This window comes from Chrysemys picta, chromosome 2 (genome assembly GCF_011386835.1).
Source record: "Chrysemys picta bellii isolate R12L10 chromosome 2, ASM1138683v2, whole genome shotgun sequence".
NCBI classification, from domain to species: Eukaryota; Metazoa; Chordata; order Testudines; family Emydidae; genus Chrysemys; species Chrysemys picta.
This window is the reverse complement of record NC_088792.1, coordinates 274,680,652-274,701,828: the sequence shown is the minus strand read 5'-3', so window position 1 is coordinate 274,701,828 and position 21,177 is coordinate 274,680,652. Positions and strand designations below refer to the sequence as shown.

General features: G+C 42.0%; 1 protein-coding gene across 31 annotated transcripts in view; it reads right to left on the bottom strand.

The window, feature by feature from the left end:
• PHF20L1 (PHD finger protein 20 like 1) overlaps nt 1–21,008 on the bottom strand; it is an 86,385-nt gene extending 65,377 nt beyond the window's left edge. For 24 of the 31 annotated variants that reach the window (XM_065586185.1, XM_065586188.1, XM_065586196.1 and 21 more), the window contains exons 1-2: nt 13,767–13,900; nt 12,413–12,527 (exon numbers count right to left, since the gene is read on the bottom strand). In XM_065586185.1, coding sequence (XP_065442257.1) covers nt 12,413–12,495 — 83 coding nt within the window. In that variant the 5' untranslated portion in view covers nt 12,496–12,527; nt 13,767–13,900. Of the gene's footprint in view, nt 1–7,818; nt 7,879–12,412; nt 12,528–13,766; nt 13,995–20,987 lie in introns of those variants that run through there. The other 7 variants (XM_065586186.1, XM_065586190.1, XM_065586205.1 and 4 more) reach the window with 5 other exon arrangements.
• Between the last annotated feature and the right edge of the window lie 169 nt (nt 21,009–21,177).

Here is a 21,177-nt window from a genome sequence, read left to right as displayed (position 1 = left end):
CTTATTGAAACAAATTTCGGTTAGAGTCATTCCTTAATGGGGCACACCTTCAGGAGGTAGCTCAACAGCTCCAGGACCTAGTTACCCAATGGCTATACCTGGAAGCCAAGATGGTGGTGGAGCTCATGGAAAATATTATCTTGGAACCATAGCTGCACATTCTCCTTATGGAGGTTCAAACACATCTGCCGTGGAGAAAGTGGAGACAACCAAAAGGTTCTCGGAGGCAGAATTGCCTAGGAGTTTGGACCCAAGGCCCTTCATGATCCCAATAAAAATAGGGCCAAACATGGGGAAGTGGTATGGACAAACTCTACTTCAACAGGACTTAGTCTGACCCAAAGCCACAGATCGAGAGTGATCAGTCCAGATTTCCTGCATCCATGGAGAAATCCGTACATATCCAATGGCATCTGTAATTTTGCAGCAGCAGACCAGATAGGGCACCTCCAGATAGGATCACCTACCCCAGCCAGTGATCCTGGGACACAACTGCACACATCTTCGGATCCTCCTCGGAAGAGAATCTGTTCCCTCCACCTCAGACACCCTTCAGATGCAAGAAAAGCCCCCCACACCCAGATGCCTGGGACCTATTCCCCATTGTTCACTCTGATCTTTTTGAAGTCTCATGAAGGTCCCAAGGCTCACAGAAACAGCCAAAGTCATCTCAGAAGAGAGGACGAGCCTAGGTCTGTGCCAGAGGTGACACCATGGAGCCTGAAGAAGAACTTTCCCTTACTATCAACTCCCAGGAAAAAACACCTTTTCTACCTCAGTGGACCTATTCCATTTTGTTGCCATGCCCTTTGGTTTGCATGAGGGTCCAGCCACCTTTCAAAGGCTGATGGACCAAGTGTTATGGCCCCACCTTCATCATGCTACAGCGTACCTAGATTATGTGGCGGTCTACAATCAGGACTGGCCCAACCACCTCCAGAACCTAGCAGCAGTCCTTCAAGCCCTAGGAGATGTCCATTTAACAGTAAACCTAAAGAAGTCCAGGGTGGGAAAACAGGATATGAAATATTTGGGAAATCTAGTGGGGAACAGTAAGGTATAACCCCTAATGGACAAACTTGAGGTGCTAGCAAACACCTCCATACCAAGAACTAAAAAGCGGGTCTGGGCCTTCCTAGGTCTATAAAGGTACTATAGAAGATCTGTGCCTGACTTTGCCTTATTAGCAACACCTCTTACTGACCTCGTGAAAAAAAAATCAGCCTCTCAACAACTCATGTGGTACCCCCAGTGTGATTAAGCACTTTAGAAAATTAATCTGATTCTATGCAACAAGCCAGTATTGCACAGACCTGATTTCTCTTGAGAATGCATTCTCCAGACATCAACCACCATGGGTGCAGTGCTAGTCTAAACCTTCCATGAACAAGAGCACCTTAATCCTTTACATAAGTAGAGGAAACCCAGTACTATGTCATTAAGAAAGAATGCCTGACCATACAATGGGCTGTAAAGCCACTCAGACACCACTTGTGTTTGGAACACTCTTTGTTTGGGTCACTGACCATGTGGCACTGAAGTGGCGGCAAACCATGAAAGACCTGTGTGACATGTTGGTACTTAGCCCTACAGCCCTTTCAATTTCAAATAAGAGTATCAGCCTGGGTAGGACCATAGGAATGCTTCTTTTCAAGAACTGAAAAAAAGACTACATGCTTGGCAGTGAAAGCCTCAAAACACCCACTCAAGAGGGGAGGGGAAAAGTATGGGAAGGTATAAGGGATACCATTCCTCTTGGGTCAGAGGAGTGCAGCTGGATGATTAGCCCCTCCTACTATACCTGAGAAGAGAGTTGGAACTTAATTTGCTGATCCTTACAAAAGACAGCAGCAGAAAATGGAAGGGGGGACTGGAACACATGGGCTGTGTTCCCAATGGACTGCTACTGGAGTGACAGCAGAGAGAAATTGCTCCAGAAACCAAATGGACCGAAGGGAGACTGCGTGAAGTGCTTTGTTACTGAGGCGCTGAGATAAGAGCCAGGAAGTTTCGGGTTGCTGAGGTTACTGGCGTGAGGGAGAGATTTGGAGGAAGGGACTAGTTGGCCTGCACAGACTTTGAGGGAAGAGTCTATGAGGTTTTGATTTGTTTTGTTAGGAAGTCTTAAAATAAAAGAACGAACCCTGCTGAAAATTGCTTCCCTGGATTCTGTGGGAGAGCTCTGATAGAACTAACTCAGGGAGCGAGCTGGCTCAGCAAGAATAAAACCTGGTCCAGTAGGAGAAGGGAGCTTTAAGATAAGCTCCAATCTTTTACAAATACACAGTGGTATTTTCCATTAAACAATATTTCTCAAGCATAGATTTGTAGGCAGGCCAGAATGATGAGTTGCAATACAAAAAAAGAAAATCAGAAGTTATTATTAGCTAGAGATATAAAGGGTAACAAGAAAACATTTTACAAATACATTAGAAGCAAGAACAGGGTAGGCCCATTACTCAATGATGGGAGGAGAACAATAACAAAATGTTGAAATGGCAGAGGTGCTTAATGACTTTGTTTTGGTTTTCACCAAGAAGGTTGGTGGTGATTGCACGTCTAACATAGTGAACGCCAGTGGAAATGAAGTAGGATCAGAAGAGGCTAAAATAGGGAAAGAACAATTTAAAAATTACTTATACAAATTAGATGTCTTCAAGTCACCAGGACCTGATGAAATGCATCCTAGAATACTCAAGGAGCTAACTGAGGAGATATCTGAGCCATTAGCAATTATCTTTGAAAAGTTACGGAAGATGGGTGAGATTCCAGAAGACTAGAAAAGGGCAAATACAGTGCCAATCTATAAAAAGGGAAATAAGGACAACCCAGGGAATTACAGGCCAGTCAGTTTAACTTCTGGACCCAGAAAAATAATGGAGCAAATAATTAAGCAATCCATTTGCAAACATCTAGAAGATAATAAGGTGATAAGTAACAGTCAGCATGGCTATGTCAAGAACAAATCTTGTCAAACTAACCTGATAGCTTTCTTTGGCAGGGTAATAAGCCTTGTGGATGGGGGGGAAACCGGTAGACATGGTATATCTTGACTTTAGTAAAGCTTTTGATACTGTCTCGCATGACCGTCTCATAAAGAAACTAGGAAAAGCCAACCTAAATGGAGCTACTATCAGGTGGGTGCAAAACTGGTTGGAAAACTGTTCCCAGAGAGTAGTTATCAATGATAAACAGTCATGCTGGGAGGGCATAACAAGTGGTGTCCCAGAGTGATCAGTTCTGGGTCCAGTTCTGTTAAATATCTTCATCAATGATTTAGATAATGGCATAGAGAGTACACTTATAAAGTTTGTAGACGATACCAAGTGAGAGGGGTTGCAAGTACTTTGCAGGATAGGATTAGAATTCAAAATGATCTAGACAAACTGGAGAAATGGTCTGAAGTAAATAGGATGAAATTCAATAAGGACAAATGCAAAGTACTTCACTTAGGAAGGAACAATCAGTTGCACACATACAAAATAGGAAATGACTGCCTAGGAAGAAGTATTGTGGAAAGCGATCTGGGAATCATAGTGGACCACAGGCTAAATATGAGTCAACAGTGTAACGCTGTTGCAAAAAACAGCTAACATCATTCTGGGATGTATTAGCAGGAGTGTTATAAACAAAACACAAGAAGTAATACTTCTTGATTAGCTCTCAACTGGAGTACTGTGTCCAGTTCTGGCCGCCACATTTCAGGAAGGATGTGGACAAATTGGAGAGTCCAAAGAAGAGCAACAAAAATGATTAAAGGTCTAGAAAACATGACCTATGAGGGAAGATTGAAAAAATTGGGTTTGTTTACTTTGGAAAAGAGAAGACAGAGGGGACATAATAGTTTTCATGTATGTAAAAGGTTGTTCCAAGGAAGGAGAAAAAAATTTATCATTAACCTCTGAAAATAGGACCAAGAAGTAATGGGTTTAAATTGCAGCAAAGGAGGTTTAGGCTGGACATTAGGAAAAACTTCCTAACTGTCAGGGTAGTTAAGCACTGGAATAAATTGCCTAGGGAGGTTGTAGAATCTCCATCATTGGAGATTTTTAAGAGCAGGTTACACAAACACCCGTAAAGAATGGTCTAGGTAATACTTAGTCCTGCCATGAGTGCAGGGGACGGGACTAGCTGACCTCTTGAGGTCTCTTCCAGTCTTATGATTCTATGATTAAGTCCAAATCCCAGTCTTTAGAGATGAGACTCTATTAATCCACTGAACCACAGTGTCTATAAAATGACTGCCTGCCAAATTCAACTAAGAATAACTTTGCATGGATCCAACAAAAAGATCAAAAATATTAATGTGATAAAATAGCAGATTCAAAGACTATGTGCCCTGAAATCTACACGTTGTAACATTTTAGATCCTACATCTTCAAGCTAGGGACTCTTGAACAGTGGTTGTCAGTATGTAAATAGGTATGCCAAAATTCACTACTGGAAAGAAGGAAAAGTGTTGCTTTTGCAATATTAAAAAAAAATCATAATTTATTATACAAAAGTGTGACTTGTCTAACTTTTTTTTTCTTGATTGGATAGCTCACTTCTCAATATTTCACTAAGGTTCCCAGGTCCAAAATTTACTGCCCTAGAATTGCTACAGTGTAATCCGAAACCTTACAGCAGTTCCCTCTGCTGGTTTTCAAGCAATAATTAACATTCTACCCAGAGCTGTGCTGACAAATTTTAATGATTCACATAACATAAGCAAAAGCTTTGTTGTCAATAAGAGCCATATTAACTTCCATTTAATTGAGAAGAATTAACAGAAAAATATGATGTCTGCTATATAGAATACAAACATATGAAGAAGTTCCCTCAAACCTAACAGTGCAAGCGAGCACTCTAGAGTATTATAAATGGAAATAATAAAATTATATTTGCATTACCTTGACCATATCTTGATATTCAATGGTAGAAGTGTTTTTAAGTGTATACTTTGCCATACAGTCACAATTTCCATTTGACCAAATGTTCATTTTTAAATTAATCAGATTGAGTTTAAAAATGATTTACCAAGAGTTCTCTCTACTACAGCACAAATGGAAAAGACATTATACAGATAAAGTTAAAGAAAACACATTTATTCATTATTTCTTAAGTTGTTTGCATAAAAACTGTCTACTTCTGCTTGATAACACACGCACTTGTTGTTTAGAAACAAAAAATCATCATTTGGTAGCTTTCAATATTTAACTCAACAGGTTGCAAACGTATTTGAAACAGCATTCACTAATCCCAACAGGGCTCACATGACATTTCAATTAAAATTAACATGGCACACATTCAATGGATTAAAAACTGGCTACCTGATAAGTCTAAAAATATAACTGTAAATGAGGAGTCATCACTGAGTGGTTGTTTCTCTAATGGGGTCCCACAGGGATTGGTTCTTAGCCCTACACTATTTATCATTTTTATCAATGACCTGGAGGAAAAAGTCGTTACTGATAAAGTTTGCAGATGATGCAAATTGGGGCAGTGGTAAGTAATGAAGAGGACAGGCCACTGATACAGAGCAATCTGAATCGCTTGAGAAACTGGACTGAGGCAAATAAATGTGTGTTTTAATATGGCTAAACGTATACATCTAGGAACAAAAAATCTAGACCATACTTGCAGGATGGGGCAGGGCTTTGGAGCTGTGCTACAGCTCCGCTCCAGCTCCAGGCAAAAACCTGCAGCTCTACTGTTCCGCACTCCAGCTCCGCTCCAAAACCCTGGGATGGGGGACTCCATCCTCAGAAGCAGTGAATGAAAAATATTTGGGGGAGGATGATGGATAATCAGCTGAATATGAGCTCCAGTGTGCCACTGTGGCCAAAAGAGCTAATGCAATCCTTGAATGCATAAATAGGGGAATCTCGAGTAGGACTAGGGAGATTATTTTACTTCTCTATTTGGCACTGGTGCAACCACTGCTGGAATACTGTGTCCAGTTCTGGTACCTACAATTAAAGAAAGAGGTTGATAAATTGAAGAGAGTTCAGAGAAGAGCTACGAGAATGATTAAAGGATTAGAAAATATGCCTTATAATGATGGGTTCAAAGAGCTCATTCTATTTAATTTAACAAAGAGAAGGTTAAGGGATGACTTGATTACAGTCTACAAGTATCTGCTGGGGAACAAATATTTAATGATGGGCTCTTGAACCTAGCAGATAAAGGTATAACATGATCCAATGACTGGAAGTTGAAGCTAGATAAATGCAGGCTGGAAATAGGTTGTAAATTTTTAACAGCGAGAGTAATTAACCATTGCAACAATTTACCAAAGTGGATTCTCCATCACTAACAATTTTTAAATCAGGATGGATTTTTTTTTTAATAAAAGATATTCTAAGAATTATTTTGGGGAAGTTCTATGGCCTGTGTTTTAGAGGAAGTCAGACTACATGATAACAGTGGCTCCTTCTGGCATTGGAATCTGTACATTTATGAATATATTATCCAAATTTCACACTGTTTTACAGAACCGGATTACTACTGCTGGATAATGACATCTGCCAGTTTTACATATTGTTCACTTTTCTCTCTCTCTCTCACATTCTAACACTTACATCCCATGTGAATTGCAGAAATTGTAAGGTAAAATTGGTAAGGACAAGTTTAAATTAGTTACATGATTTAAATCTTAAACAAAGGCTCAAAGTTTTTTTTTCTCCAACCTTAATATTCACTTTAAAATTTTCATATTAACCCACTTAATTTTCAGTGTAATAATTCATACAGGGCCTTTTTCTTCAATATAGCCATTTGTCCAGTAGGAATGGTATTCTTTATGTAAGAATAAAACTTTGAGGCTCAAATATAAGGCACTGTAGAAATACAAAGTGTCCTACAAACAGTTTTTTGTCCCTACTGAGGTGGAAAAGGGGCTCCATTTTACAGATGGGAAAACAGATGTACAGAGAGGTTGAGTGACTTCCTTAAAGTCACATATGAAATCTAAGAAAGATACAGAAATAGACCCAGACTTCCTGACTCCCAGTCCTGTACACTGAACATAAGCCTGTCCTTCCTTCCTTCCTTACCCTATAGGGCATATAACCCTATATCTGTTCCATGGAGGGACCTCCTTCATGAACAGACTACTCATATTTGCAAGCTTCTCCAACCACCTTTATTGCCAGCCCCTCCTTTGAGTTAATTAGCTCAGTACTAGATAGATTTTTTTTCCCCACATACCCTTTCTTCCGTTCTAGACCTTCCACCAAATAGCAGACAAAATCAGGTCTTTCAGTCAGCTAAAACGCAAAGCAAAGACTACAGAACTGCTTCCTGTTTGTCGCGGTCACTCCAAATCTTACAGAAAAAAATCCATTGGCCCTCTACCCTGTGAGGAAATAAAAAGCAACCCAGACAGTCTAGTCCCTTCAGTCAGTTTTGTTCACAAAAGATAACTTTCTTCTAATAACAGGCACACACTGGCAAGCTTTTTCCACCTGGCATCTACTACATAGGCCAACTGTCCCTTTTCTGTGTCTCCTTCACTACACACTTTTCCTGGATTTGCATCTTATTATTTGTACTACCATAGCACATAGAAGCCCTAGTCATGGACCCGAATCCCCCTGTGATAGGCTCTGTACAAAAACAGAACAAAAAGATAGCCCCTGCCCAAGGATCATACAATCTTAGTATGAGACGAGAGATGATCAAGACAGACAGGAGAGAGATCAGACATTACCAAGTTGTTCACGGGAGAAATAATGGGTCCACAGGATCACAAAACAAGAACAGAAAGGAAGGGGAGGTCACATTAGTTTTATAGCACCAATGTGTAAGCCACATCTCCTATGCCAGAAAGCTTACAGTCTAAGGCCTGATCCTGTAAACATTTAAGTTCTTGCGGAATCTGGTCCTGAATCGACACTGTAACAGACAAAAGCAGAACCAAAAAAGGACTTTTTAAAAACCTCAAGACCAATGTGTACTTACCTTTTTTAAGCATTCCAATTTAGGCAATTTATACACCCAGTCCTTTATTTAAATACCTTTACCTATTTGTTTTGTTCTTAATACTCCTAATACACCTTCCCAGACGGTTTTTATCATCTATTACCAAATGCTCAAGTGGACTTTAGAGAGAGTTGAATTTACGACTAATTTAGTTAAATTTAAAACTAAAGAAATTGTAAGAATGTATCTTGTTCAGAAACTTCCTTGTGTAACTGCATATCATACATGTATTTTATAAAAGGTATTCAGTTACAAGGAAACTATCGTGGCTACGTCTACGAAGTGGTGAAACCATGCAAGCAATAACCAAGTTTAAATATGCTCACTGACTTCCTTGTCCAGTGTGGACAAAGCTTCCCCCAGCAGTCCCAAGCTGATTGCGTCAGTCACCTAAGCATATAACAGCTGTAAAACAGTACAGGGAAATCTAACATGGCTTCAGCCATTGAGTAGACAAAGCCTACAATACTTTATGAATATGAATGGCCTCACCTAACAAAACAAATAACATTTCATGAGATGATCTGTAAATAACCCAATTATACTGATAAAAGCTTAAGATCTGATGTAGTAAGCCTCAGAAAGCGGGTGGAAACTTTCCTAGAAACTCCTAATTGTTTATTAAAATTTACACCTGCTATTGTTATTAGGCTCCAAAGAATTAGACTATATTGGTAAATGTTGGAAACGGTCGATTTCACTGTACACACATAACCCAATGAAAAAAATATTTCATTCAATAATGGAATTTACAAATGAGCAAAGTAAGAAAAATGTTGCTTGACAACTTAAGAGTTTAAGAATAGATACTTTGTATATTTTAACATGTGATGTTGACATTTTGTGTTAACAATTACAAAGCTTTAACATTTTAAATATCAATGTCTGTCATTAAATAATTACTTTGACACCACCGATTGCCAGAAATACACCCCATAATTTCCTGCAAATATGAATTTTTATCAATACATATTTTTAAAATGTTTAAAACTAAACATTGATATTATATGTCTAAATTTAAAAAAACAACTTAATTCTGTAAAGCCTAGTTGTAGTTAAAGTTGAATCGATTTAAAACCAGGTGTAAGGCTTAAAACGTATGTATACATTCAAAGGATGCTAAAGCTATTTTTGAGCAACTGAGTGTTGACAAAATAGGAAGATTTAAATTGAGCCCTAATCTGACATGGTTTTTTTGTGCCCTTCAAGAAACCATTTTTGTTAGACAGAAATGCAGTAGATAAATGACTAGTGCAAGCTACATAATTTTTTTTTAAAGTATGCTCAGTTCAATTTCTCTGTATGTAGCTGAGATGGATGCATTTTAGTTGGAAAACAGACAGACAAATTTTAAAGTCAATAGGGCCCCTTAAGTGACAGCTGAGAAAATTAGGTGTAAAACACATGGACTACTAACATAAACCATATCTTGGGGTGGGACTATCTTCACAGAAGGACAAATTTTCTCTAACAAGCTCCCCGGTTATTGATATAAATGATTTTTCTTCAAATGAAAGAACATACGTCTTATAGTTTCCAGTGTTGTTTTAGCTGCACAATTTTAATATTAATTTAAAAAATAATAAAATAATATATGGAGCTATACCTATCTCCTAGAACTGGAAGGGACCCTGAAAGGTCACCTAGTCCAGCCCCCTGCCTTCACTAGCAGGACCAAGTACTGATTTTTCCCCAGATCCCTAAGTGGCCCCCTCAAGGATTGAACTCAACCCTGGGTTTAGCAGGCCAATGCTCAAACCACTGAGCTATCCCTCCCCGGAATTCCTGTTCCTGTGTGTAAAGTTGTTACAAAATTTTACTTATTTATATAAACTATGTACTAAAGATATGGTGAACCCTGTTTAGATATTAAATTGAAGCAATTCTGTTTTTAGCTCCTGTACATACTGTAGTTTTCACTATCATCTTTGGTGTCAAATTTTCTTATATGACTATTTGTTAGTTTTACAGCACTATGTTGGCGGTCTCAACCTTTTTTACATTCTTTGAACATAAAGTGCTAATTTTATGGAGAACAATTTATTTTAACTCACCATACCTCTGTAGCACCAACTAATATACCCTGGAATGTGGTTCAAAAATCAGTTCTATTTTCTTTTCGACATACACTGGTTATTGCTAAGAAAAGGATTTGTTTGAACAAAGTACTGCTGGTAAAATGTGCCAGTTTGATAGCCCTGGAAATTTAAACCCTCTTTGTCTACACAGTAAATACTGCATGAGTATCTATATAATTTAACCTGCGGAACTCACTGACATACAGTATTATTGAGGGCAACAGGATTAGACATTTATGTGAACAAGAACATCCACGGTTACATCAGAAAGAATGAAAATGTGCAAGGGATATTGACCCTCATGACCGATGGCCTCAATCACTTACTAACTGATAGGAGTTAAGAATAAACTTCTTCTGAAGCATATAGCACTAACCACGGTTAGAGACAGAAGACAGGGTCATACAGACTATTGGTCGTATCCACAATAGCAATAGTTCCTTCAAATTGACTGTTGAGACAGTACTTCTAAACAAACAAACCAAGTTGCGTTACTAAATTTTGATTAAGTCTGACTTTTCTGAGTAAACAAATAGTGCAAGACTGAGCCCTGGTCTACACTACAGAATTACTTTGGTGTAACGGCGTTGCTCAGGGGCTGTGAATAATCCACACCCCTGAGTGATGTAGTTATACCGACCTAAGCACCGGTGTAGGTAGTGCTAAGTCGGCAGGAGAGCTTCTCCAGCCAACAAACCTACTGCCTCTCGCAGGGGTGAATTAACTAAGCCGACAGGAGAAACTCTCTCCCATAGTCTTAGAGCATCTTCATTAAAACACTAAAAAGGCTGATGCAGCATTTTAAGCAAGTGTTGACCTGTTCTTCCAATCCTATTTTACTTCCAATCCTAGCGCTTACAGAGATGGTACGTGACCCTGGCCAAGTCATAACTTTGGTGCTTCCGTTTCTTCACTGTTAAATGTACTTACCTACCTCACAATGTACAGTAAGAATTAATGTTAATGTGCATAAAGTTTTATTACTGAATACAACATCAAGTTTTCAGTTTTAAAATTTGTGAGATCTGCTTACACCTTAAAATTAAAACAAAACTGGATCCTTGAGTTATTACTGGAGTTACACACAAGTGCAGTTGACTATCTTGCATGCGACACTGCATGCCAGAATATTCTGAGTAAATTTTTCATTTAATATCACCGTTAATGAATATTTTAGCAGATACAGACTGCCATGATAAACGTATGCCAGTACTCATAGACTTTAAGGTCAGAAGGGACCATTATGATCATCTGGTCTGACCCCCTGCATACTGCAGGCCACAAAACCGTCCCTACCCTTTCCTTGACTTTGCTGATGAAGTCCCCAAATCCTGTGTCTTAGTGACTTCAATTGGCAGAGACCCCTCCTGCTAGAGATCCCTGCCCCATGCTGCAGAGGAAGGCGAAAAACCTCCAGGGCCTCAGCCAATCTACCCTGGAGAAAAATTCCTTCCCGACCCCAAATATGGCGATCAGTAAGACCCCGAGCACGTAGGCAAGAGTCTCCAGCCTGACCCTTGTTAGCCATTATACTGTTTACCTACCATTGCTTGGTATTCCTCAGCTAATATGTTTTACCATTAAACCATTCCCTCCATAAACTTGTCTAACTTAATCTTAAAACCAGACAGGTCCCTTGCCCCCACCGTTTCCCTCGGTGGGGGCAAGGGACCCGTCTGGTTTTAAGATTAAGTTAGACAAGTTTATGGAGGGAATGGTTTAATGGTAAAACATATTAGCTGAGGAATACCAAAGAGAACAAACTAATGTCTAGAACAGGGATTGGCAGCCTTTCAGAAGTGGTGTGCTGAGTCTTCATTTATTCACTCTTGATTTAAGGTTTCACGTGCCAGTAATACATTTTAATGTTTTTAGAAGGTCTCTTTCTATAAGTCTATAATATATAACTAAACTATTGTTGTATGTAAAGTAAATAAGGTTTTTAAAATGGTTAAGAAGCTTCATTTAAAATTAAATTAAAATGCAGAGCCCCCCAGATCGGAGGCCAGGACCCGGGCACTGTGAGTGCCACTGAAAAATCAGCTCACGTGCCGCCTTTGGCATGCATGCCACAGGTTGCCTACCCCTGGTCTAGAAAAAGGATCATGACTAGAAATACGAGATAGCCATGCAAGAAAAAATAACTAATATTTTCTTTCAATTTGATTTTTGGAGGGATGTTTTCCTAAAATTCTATAATTGTTTTAGTTGATTTTTTTTTTTAAATAAGGATACTCATCAAATTAGTATATGGACTGATTGGTTTGTATTAAAAATTAATATATCAAACAACTGACGCTAAAGACGGCTCACAATACAGGTGAAATACATTTTTGACCTAATTAAGCATTGCATGATGTCTTCCTTACCATTTCTGTAAGTAGTCCAGTGCTTCCAAACGAGCACCAATCTCGAACGTGATCCCTGGACGACTTGGAGGCTTTTTACTCATCTTGATAACTTCTATTTTCTTTTTTCCCCCTACTTTTAGAGAAAATATTTTTTTATATTGCAAAGCAGAAAGCACTGTTGTTAAAAATACAAATAGCATTCCAAATGAATATATTTTAATCAAGTGAAGAGATACAAATCTATTATAAATGATAGCACTTGTCACTATAGGATCTAATGGTGCACTAAAACTGGAAATGTTTAGACTGTTGTGCATAATAATATAAAAAGTATATACAAATAGTATTCCTTAATCCCCCCACAAACAGCTACGCCATCAATCTGCAATCTATTTACTTTGAAAAATGAGATACAAATGTGTTCTAATAATACATTTGGCCCTAATTCCCCAACAGCTTTAGTGATTTTATAATCATTTTCCTAGTTTTATGTTCCCCCCCCCCTGCCCTGTTGCTGTACAAAAGGCCACACAAGCAAAAGGGGAAAGTGACTGACTATACAGAGGAAAGCATAACTATAGAAATGTACCAGCTAATGAACAACATAAACTGACAATACAAAGAAAAATATTGATTTTCCTATAAGCTTTCTGTCAATAATCTTGCATCTTATGTGCAACCATAGCAGATAACATTTCATCCAAAAGGACTAGTTTTAAATTGATGATGTCTCTATTTAAAATCATATGGTGCATAAAGGTCCCCCCAAAGGCCTAGGATGGTCTGTGTTGGGGGTAACACCCAGGCCTTGGTCTGGGTCCATCTGGGCTCAGGGGTGCGGGAGGGAGCGCCGCAGGAGTTGGGCCACTCAGTTTATCGGGGTTGGGGAGGATGTAGGGGATCCCCCAAGCCCTGGTCTGTCTAGATGTCTTTCTGGGGGGTGGGAGTGTGTAGAAAATCACCCAGCCCCTGGGCCAGTGTGACTGTCTGGGCTGGGGAAGGGTGGGGTGTAGGGGATGCCCTAGGCCCTGGACCCATCTGTTTCTGTCAGGGGCAGTGGAGGATCCCCATGGCGGCTCTGTCTCTGGAGGGGAGAGGGGGAACCCCAGGCCGCTCTGGGTCTCTGTCGGGAGGGGGGAGGGAAAGATGGAGCCCCCAGGCATCAGCCCCCTCTGGGGCAAAGGGAGGTTTAAAACCCCAGGCCCCGGCTCCGCGGGGAAAGCGCCCCAGGAACCGGCCCAGAAGAAGCCTCAGGCCACGGTTCTGCCTGCGCAGGTGCAGGGGAGGCGGGAGACACCCGGGGCCCAGGCTCGGCTGGGGGGATAGAGGCCCGGGAGCCCGGCCCGTACCCCTCTGCCCCTGGACTCCTTACCGCCTTCTCCGCCTCTCGGGACAGCAACTGGGCCTGTCGCGGCCCCGAGCCCGGCCCGGAGCCCGAGCCGCAAGCCCAGCCGGCTCCACACGCCGCGGCGCCTCCCGCTCCGACCGGGGACGGTGGGTGAGCAGCTCGGTGCGGCGGGGTGCACCTCCCTCAGAGCCCCATAGTCCCCCTCTGCCTGCGCCCCGCCCCTCGCGCCCCAGCGCCCAGCCGCTCCGTCACCTCCCTGCGACAAGCCGAGGCGGGGCAGGGCGCCGCCATCACCCCCTCACGTGACCAGGGAGCAGCGGCGCGACACCCGCTTTACGGCGGGGCGGGGCACAGGCACTGGAACAGCGATAAGCGGGGGTGGGGGAGTGTGAAAGGCTGGCGGGGCCACGCTAGGCTTGGTGTTGTGTGGGATGCGGTCAGGGGCGTGGGGGGGGGGAGGTAAGCGCTTAGAGGGGGGACCGGACTATAAACTTTTAGGGGGATGAGGTCAGTGTTAGGGAGGTGAGAGAGGGGTGGTTTGGGGTATAAGTTAGCAGTAGGGGGATGAGATCAGTGTTATGGGGTGAGGGGGTGTTTTGAGGTTTAAGAGCAGTGTTATGGAGGTGAGAGAGGGGTGGTTTGGGGTATAAGAGCAGTGAGTGGATGAGGGTCAGTGTTATAGAGGTGAGGGGTGGTTTGGGGTATAAGTTAGCAGTAGGGGGATGAAATCAGTGTTATGGAGGTGAGAGAGGGGTGTTTTGGGGTTTAAGAGCAGTGGGGGATTAGGGTCAGTGTTATGGGGGTGAGGGGTGTTTTGGGGTATAAGAGCAGTGAGGGGATTAGGGGTGGTTTGGGGTATAAATTAGCAGTAGGGGGATGAGGTCAGTGTTATGGAGGTGAGGGGGGTGGTTTGGGGTATAAGAGCAGTGAGGGGATTAGGGGTGTCTTGGGGTATAAATTAGTAGTAAGGGGATGAGGTCATTTGTGGAGTGGGAGGAGGGGTGATTTGGGGGTACAAGTTAGCTGTGGGGGGATGAGGGTCAGTGTTATGGGGGTGGCATAGGAAAGGCCTGGGATGAGTAAGCAGGGAGCGGTAAGGGCTGAAATGATGGGGATGGGATTAGCCCTGGCTTTTTTGAGTAAAGGCAGGTAAAGGGTTGCCATTGGTTGAAGAGGTTAGGGGTTGAGCTTGTTGAAATCTTGCTGGAGAGATATTGAGGCAGGGGTGCATGCAGTAGTGGTGCTAAGCATACACACACTAAGCAATTGCTTAAGGCCCCTAGCAGGTTATGGGGGTCCTGATTTAGCACTACCCCCCAAATACCACTAATCTTATTTAACATGGAGTTTTGAACAAGCGTATATTGTTTGGTTTGTGGAAATAAAAAATACTTTTTGCATTGGGAGGTGAAGGGTAAGGAGAGGGCCTCCAATGGGCCAGCACTGCCTCTGGGTGCATGGCCTATCCTTGGGGGCTGGTATTTTTTTTATTTGAAACATCAAGTTTTATTGGTTTCTGTTTCAAAGGACCCCACTCCCATGAAGTACTTTGGGGTACTGGGTGTTTGATTTCTCTCTCACTTCCCCTCCCCCCCTCCCTTCCTTGGGGAAGGAGGAGAAAAATGGAGGAGGGAGAAGCACAAAAAAACTCATTTCAAAGTTAATTTTTTAAAATAAAAATACTTGTGAAAAATGTGGACTGAACAGAAAATTACACCTTTTAGAAACCTGCAGAATGAAAGTGATTTTTATTTTTTTTTTTTCATTTTTCACCAGTCCTAGCTAAGAGCAGGCTGAGTGTGGTGTCAGTATTGTTGAATAGCAGTGTTAGATTGGCAGGTATGTGAGAAGGTAGCTTCAGTGTTTAGTGTTGTTTGGTGGGAGGGATGCTTACGGTATGAGTGGAGATGAGGAAGGTGCTGGGGGAGGGGGTCAGGGTTTAATGTTCTTGGGTGGTTGATGAAGAGGAGGGCACGGAGAAGCTCAGTATTTTGCACTCTTGGTGTCTGTGGTATTAGCTTTGGAAGAGATGAGGAAGGGGTTGGGGATAAGTTTATGGTTTAATATTGTGATGGACACTGGAGGAGTGAATTGTTGCCTGGCTCATGGTAAGGTTTATAGCAGGTTTACAGCAGTAGGATGACCACTAGTAATGCATGGCGTTTTCTAGATGCTGAAGTCAGGCGAAGAAGAGGCACAAAAATTTCTGGATGCTGCTATCTCCTTGGAAATAGCAGCAGGAGAAAGTCTAAAGTGTTTCATCTGATACTGATATGGCAACTTTCATTCCTAAAGGGTTTCACAAAGTATGGGCTAAGGGTTCTCACAACAAAATTTTTGGTGGCCTCAGAATGCAGCCCAGGGGTGGCAGATCCTTCCCAAAAGTGGGGGGGGGCGAGGGCTCCCCATGGTTCTGCCCCTTCTGCCCAAGGCCCTGCCCCTGGCCAAGCCAGATCAGGCAGGGAGCCATGGACCCTCCACCTGCCTGGGGTGGGGGAGCCGAGAGCAGTCCCCAGCCTGTGTCCCTGTGCCACCGACCCCTCCACCCAGGGCAGGTGGAGGGTTTGCAGCTCCCCACAACTGCCAGTGTGGCTTGCTCTGGCCGGGGAATGGGGCATTGGAGCCACAACTCGGCCATGGTAAGAGCCACACAGCCGAGCAGCTGTGGGGAGCTGTGGTGCGGCCCTCCACCGCCATGGGCGGGGGGCCTAGGGGACAGGGACATGGACTAGGGGCTGCTCTCAGCCCCCTCACCCTGGGCAGGTGGAAGGTCCACGGCATGGTGCCCCATGCTGCCCGGACACCACAGCCAGGCTCCAGCTGCCAGCCTACCTGGCTGGCAGGTGGAGGCCCATGGCAAAAAGTGGACAGTTGGGAGGGCCATGGCCCCCTGACCTCCCCCCCGTTCCAACGCCCTTGGTGCGGCCACAAACTCTTGCTGGTGGCCACTGACAATTTTTCTTAATACTTAACTAACTTTAGGAAAAACAAATACATATGCACATATACATGTCCAAATCATTGTAATTTATTTATGTAGGGATGTTGGGTTTTTTGCATACTCAATAATAAAAATAATATACAGTTGTCTATTCTTTACTGGACCAAAACAGAAATAAGATGCTTTGAATGTCTGTCTTTTTGTTTTTAAGGGACCACTGTGATCATCTGGTCTGACACTGCGTCACACAGCCACAGGACTTCCCCAAATTCCAGTTTGAACTACAGCTTATCTTTTAGAAAAACATCCAATTTTCTTCATTTAAAAATATCTAGGTATACGGAAGCCTTTTGTAAATTGTTTCAATAGTTACCATCCATTGTTAAAATCTGCTCCTTAATTCTAATCTGCATTTGTCTGGTTCCACTTCCAGCCATTGCATCTTGTTATGCTTATATCTGCTAGACTAAAGAGCCCTCTGACACACCATGGCACCCCAATATTCATCACTGTCATGTAATTAGAATATGTTTTGTACACAGTATGCGTTGTGAGGTATCATTCTAGAAGTCTTGATCTGCTAGACAGTAATATCTCGTTGGATTGTTTGTGCTATTGTCATATGTAGTTATTAAATTTGGCTATGTATTTGTTACTGAAACTTGTTGTGAGGTTGAAAACACCCATCAGCAGCCTTTCAGGTACAACAGTAAAAAGGCCAAACAATGTTAATGGCTTATTGAAGAAATGCATACAAACACAAGGATTAGCCCAAGAACTGTGTACAATAGAAACTGCTCAGAGATAGCACTACACAATGGGAACTGTTTGACCCACATCACAGCAAAAGAGCTTTCCAGCAAGTGGGAAGAAGATATAAAAGGGGGAAAATGACATCATCATGGGACCTCACTCTCCCTACAACAACAACACACCTGATGGGCAAGGACTGAACTGTGAGAAGTGATGGTCCCAGGCTAGAGGGCTTTTTAGCCTGTGTATGAAACCTGAGAAAGCTAAGGCAGCTTGTTTATCCTTAAGAATCTGCCAGCTTGTTTATCACTCAGGGTGAGAATTTGCTAATCCATATCCTACCTATCTAGTGTGTTAAGCTCAGTTTGTGGTTTTGTTTATTTACTAAGGTAATCTGTTTTGATCGGTTTGCTATCACTTATAATCATTTAAAATCTATCTTCTGTAGTTAATTTTTGTGTGTGGAAATTATAACTTGGGATAGAAAGCTGTTGCATATCTCTCTCCACATTGAGGGAGGGGGCAGATTTTATGAACTTACACTGTACAGTTCCCTGTGCACCGCAAGATGGTATAATTTTGGGTTTACCCTCCCAAGGGGTGTGCATTCCTTGGCAACTGTGAGGTGCCTTAGCTGAGCCTTCCCATGCAGAGCTGATCTCAGCATCTTTGTGTGAAGCTGCAGCTGGGTGTGATAAGAGCTTGGCAGCTTATCACAGCACCACAGTGTGAAAGGGAGCTCAGGCTAGTGGGTTAGGCAGGCTCAGTAGTACTGCAGTTGCAAGTGGCACCCTGGGGGGGAACGCATCACACCCTCTATTACCAAATATTTGTTCCTCATAAAGGCACTTACAGACTAATCAAATCATCCCTGTTAAAAGAGATATGCACAGATGAATGACACCCCATGCTGCAGCGAAAGGTGAAAAATTCCTAAGGGCCCAACCAGTCTGACCTGGGGGGAAAATCCTTCCCAGCCCCAAATCAGGTGACCAGTAAGACCCTCAGCACGTGAGCAAGGCACACCAGTCAGGCATCTAAAAAGAGGATTCATTGTACCAGTCCAGAGCACCAGTCCACCCTGTCTAGTGTCCTGTCTCCAACTGTGGCCAGTCTCTGATGCTTCATAGGAAGATGGGAGAAACAAAACAGAATATATCTAGCTAGTTGAGCCGTGAAGGAAAAATTCCTTCCTGACCGCTGCTAGTGACCAGCTAAAACCCTGAAGCATCATATTAGTCATCTTTATGCAGAGTTGCAGATGTCAGCATATTGAGTGCTATGTAGGCAAGCTCATGAAAGAAGGAGTTGAATGGGAATCATAGAATCACAGATGCCAAGGCCAGAATAGCCCACCAGAACCATCCAGCATGAGCTCCCACACACAGTCTGCAGAATTGTACAAGTGCTTCCAGATCAAGTCATGGAATTGTTCAACTATGCAATTGAGATGGAAAACTCTTCAACAATTTAATACAGTATGTCTTTTTTTATACCAGATAAAGATCCAGTGACATGTATCTTATAGATCAATCTTGTTGAGTAAGCATTACAAAATGTTCACGAGAACTACAGATTTAAGGCTTGAGAAAGTATTAATGAAAATTATCAGTTTAGATGAGTTTTTATAGCAGGGAAGAAATTGTTAGGTGACAATAAGTTTAATTGAAGACTGAAACAATGAACAAGCACTGTCTTAAGTCTAAACAGTTAGGTGGTCTTTGATAGGGTAGAGCGGGGTTTTTCTTTCTAATCACGTTGAAAAAAATCAGATTTGGATTTTTTTTAAATTAACATTTTCTTCATATAGTTGCATACACAAGATTATTAAAATCAGAGCCAATATGTTCTTGAACTCCAATTAAAAGTTAGTTTTATACAGTTGCAGACTCTTTTCAAAAGCAAATATAAATGGCAAAAATCCAGACAACTGGGATACTGAATAACCAAAAACAACAAGTTTCAGAGTAACAGCCGTGTTAGTCTGTATCTGCAAAAAGAAGAACAGGAGTACTTGTGGCACCTTAGAGACTAACAAATTTATTAGAGCATAAGCTTTCGTGGACTACAGCCCACTTCATCGGATGCATCGGATGAAGTGGGCTGTAGTCCACGAAAGCTTATGCTCTAATAAATTTGTTAGTCTCTAAGGTGCCACAAGTACTCCTGTTCTTCTTTTTGCAAAAACAACAAGGAGTCCTTTTGGCACCTTAGAGACTAACAAATTTATTTGGGCAGCTTATGCACAAATAAATTTGTTAGTCTTTAAGGTGCCACAAGGACTCCTCGTTGTTTTTGCTGATACAGACTAACATAGCTACCCCTCTGAAACTAGTAGGCCTGTAGTGGTAACTTTGGCACCTATGGGATTAGATGGCAGCTGAGCAATTGTTTTGATAATGTCCCTAAAGAAGCAGTTAGGTGTCTAAGTACCTTTGTGGATCTAGCTCTAAGGGCTTGATTCAATATCCATCAAAGTCAATAGAAAATCTCTCATTGAGTTCAGTGGGCTTTGGATCAGGCCCTAGTTGACTTTGCAGAGAAGAAGGGCTATACAGCTAAACTAACTATACACAAAGCACTGTACATACACAAAGTAAACAAAGTGAAAAATAGAGGAAAAAATATTTCTCTTTTCCTTGCAAGTTACAGTCATTGTAGGTGTTATGGGCCTGATCCAAAGCTCACTGGGGTCAATGAGAATCTTTCCACTGCCTCCAACTGATCAGGCTTTGTTTTAATTAATATACAAAAAAACAGAAGCCATTTAGAGTACATACCCTCTGCTCCTCCATTCACAGGCACACATTTTACTGTTACCATAACTGCACCCCAGTCCATCCCCCCTCTGTCATAACTCTGCCCCCCAACCCACCTTTTTCCACACACCCCATTACCAATCTACCCTTTCCTAACCCTCTGTTTGATGTAGTTGTGTGTTGCGTTGAGACAGGGTAACTTGATAAAGCGAGTGATAGGCAGCTGACATTGCAAGGGGGACATAGTTATGGCTGCAGCGCACAGACTGTGGTGTACAGCTGTTTTGGCAACAATTAAGTGTGTGTCTGTGGGAAGAGTACAGGATATGTACTACTAGGTGTCATAACCTTTTGTTTTCTTGCTTTTGTGGTTTTGTGTCAGATATGCTACGTGTGTAGAGCCTTGTTACCACTTCATAACAAAGCATTTTCTAATCGTTTAAATGAAGAGTGGGCCTTTCAAGTGTGAGGTGGCTTGGGGGCAAACTGAGGAGTAAAAATGCAGCTGTATATAAACCTTCTTCTATTATGTGTATCTGATCATGAAACTCTTCTCTCTTGCACCAGATCTAGTAAGGATACACATGTCTACCAAATTTTATGCAGATAGAAGACTATTTTTTTAAAAATATATAGTCTATCAGCCAACAATGAAAGGACAGATTACCCAGAAAATAAGTCAGAGCTCATTTTCAGAGCCATCCTATTGAAAATGTATGAAGTGAAAAAAAAAAACTACACAGAAAATTCAAAGAGCATAGAAAACATATTGTGACAAAGTTCCTCCTCTACCTTGGTGGGTCCTGCACTTATTAGCAGATTTGCTCGCTTCACAGATTCACCCTGTGGGTCAGGAAACAGTCCAGAGACCTTCCCCTCTGGTAGAAGCTATAGTCCACATCAATTCCTCCTGTGTTTGATCAGGAGTTGGGAGGTTTGGGGGGAACCCAGGCCCACCCTCTACTCCAGGTTCCAGCCCAGG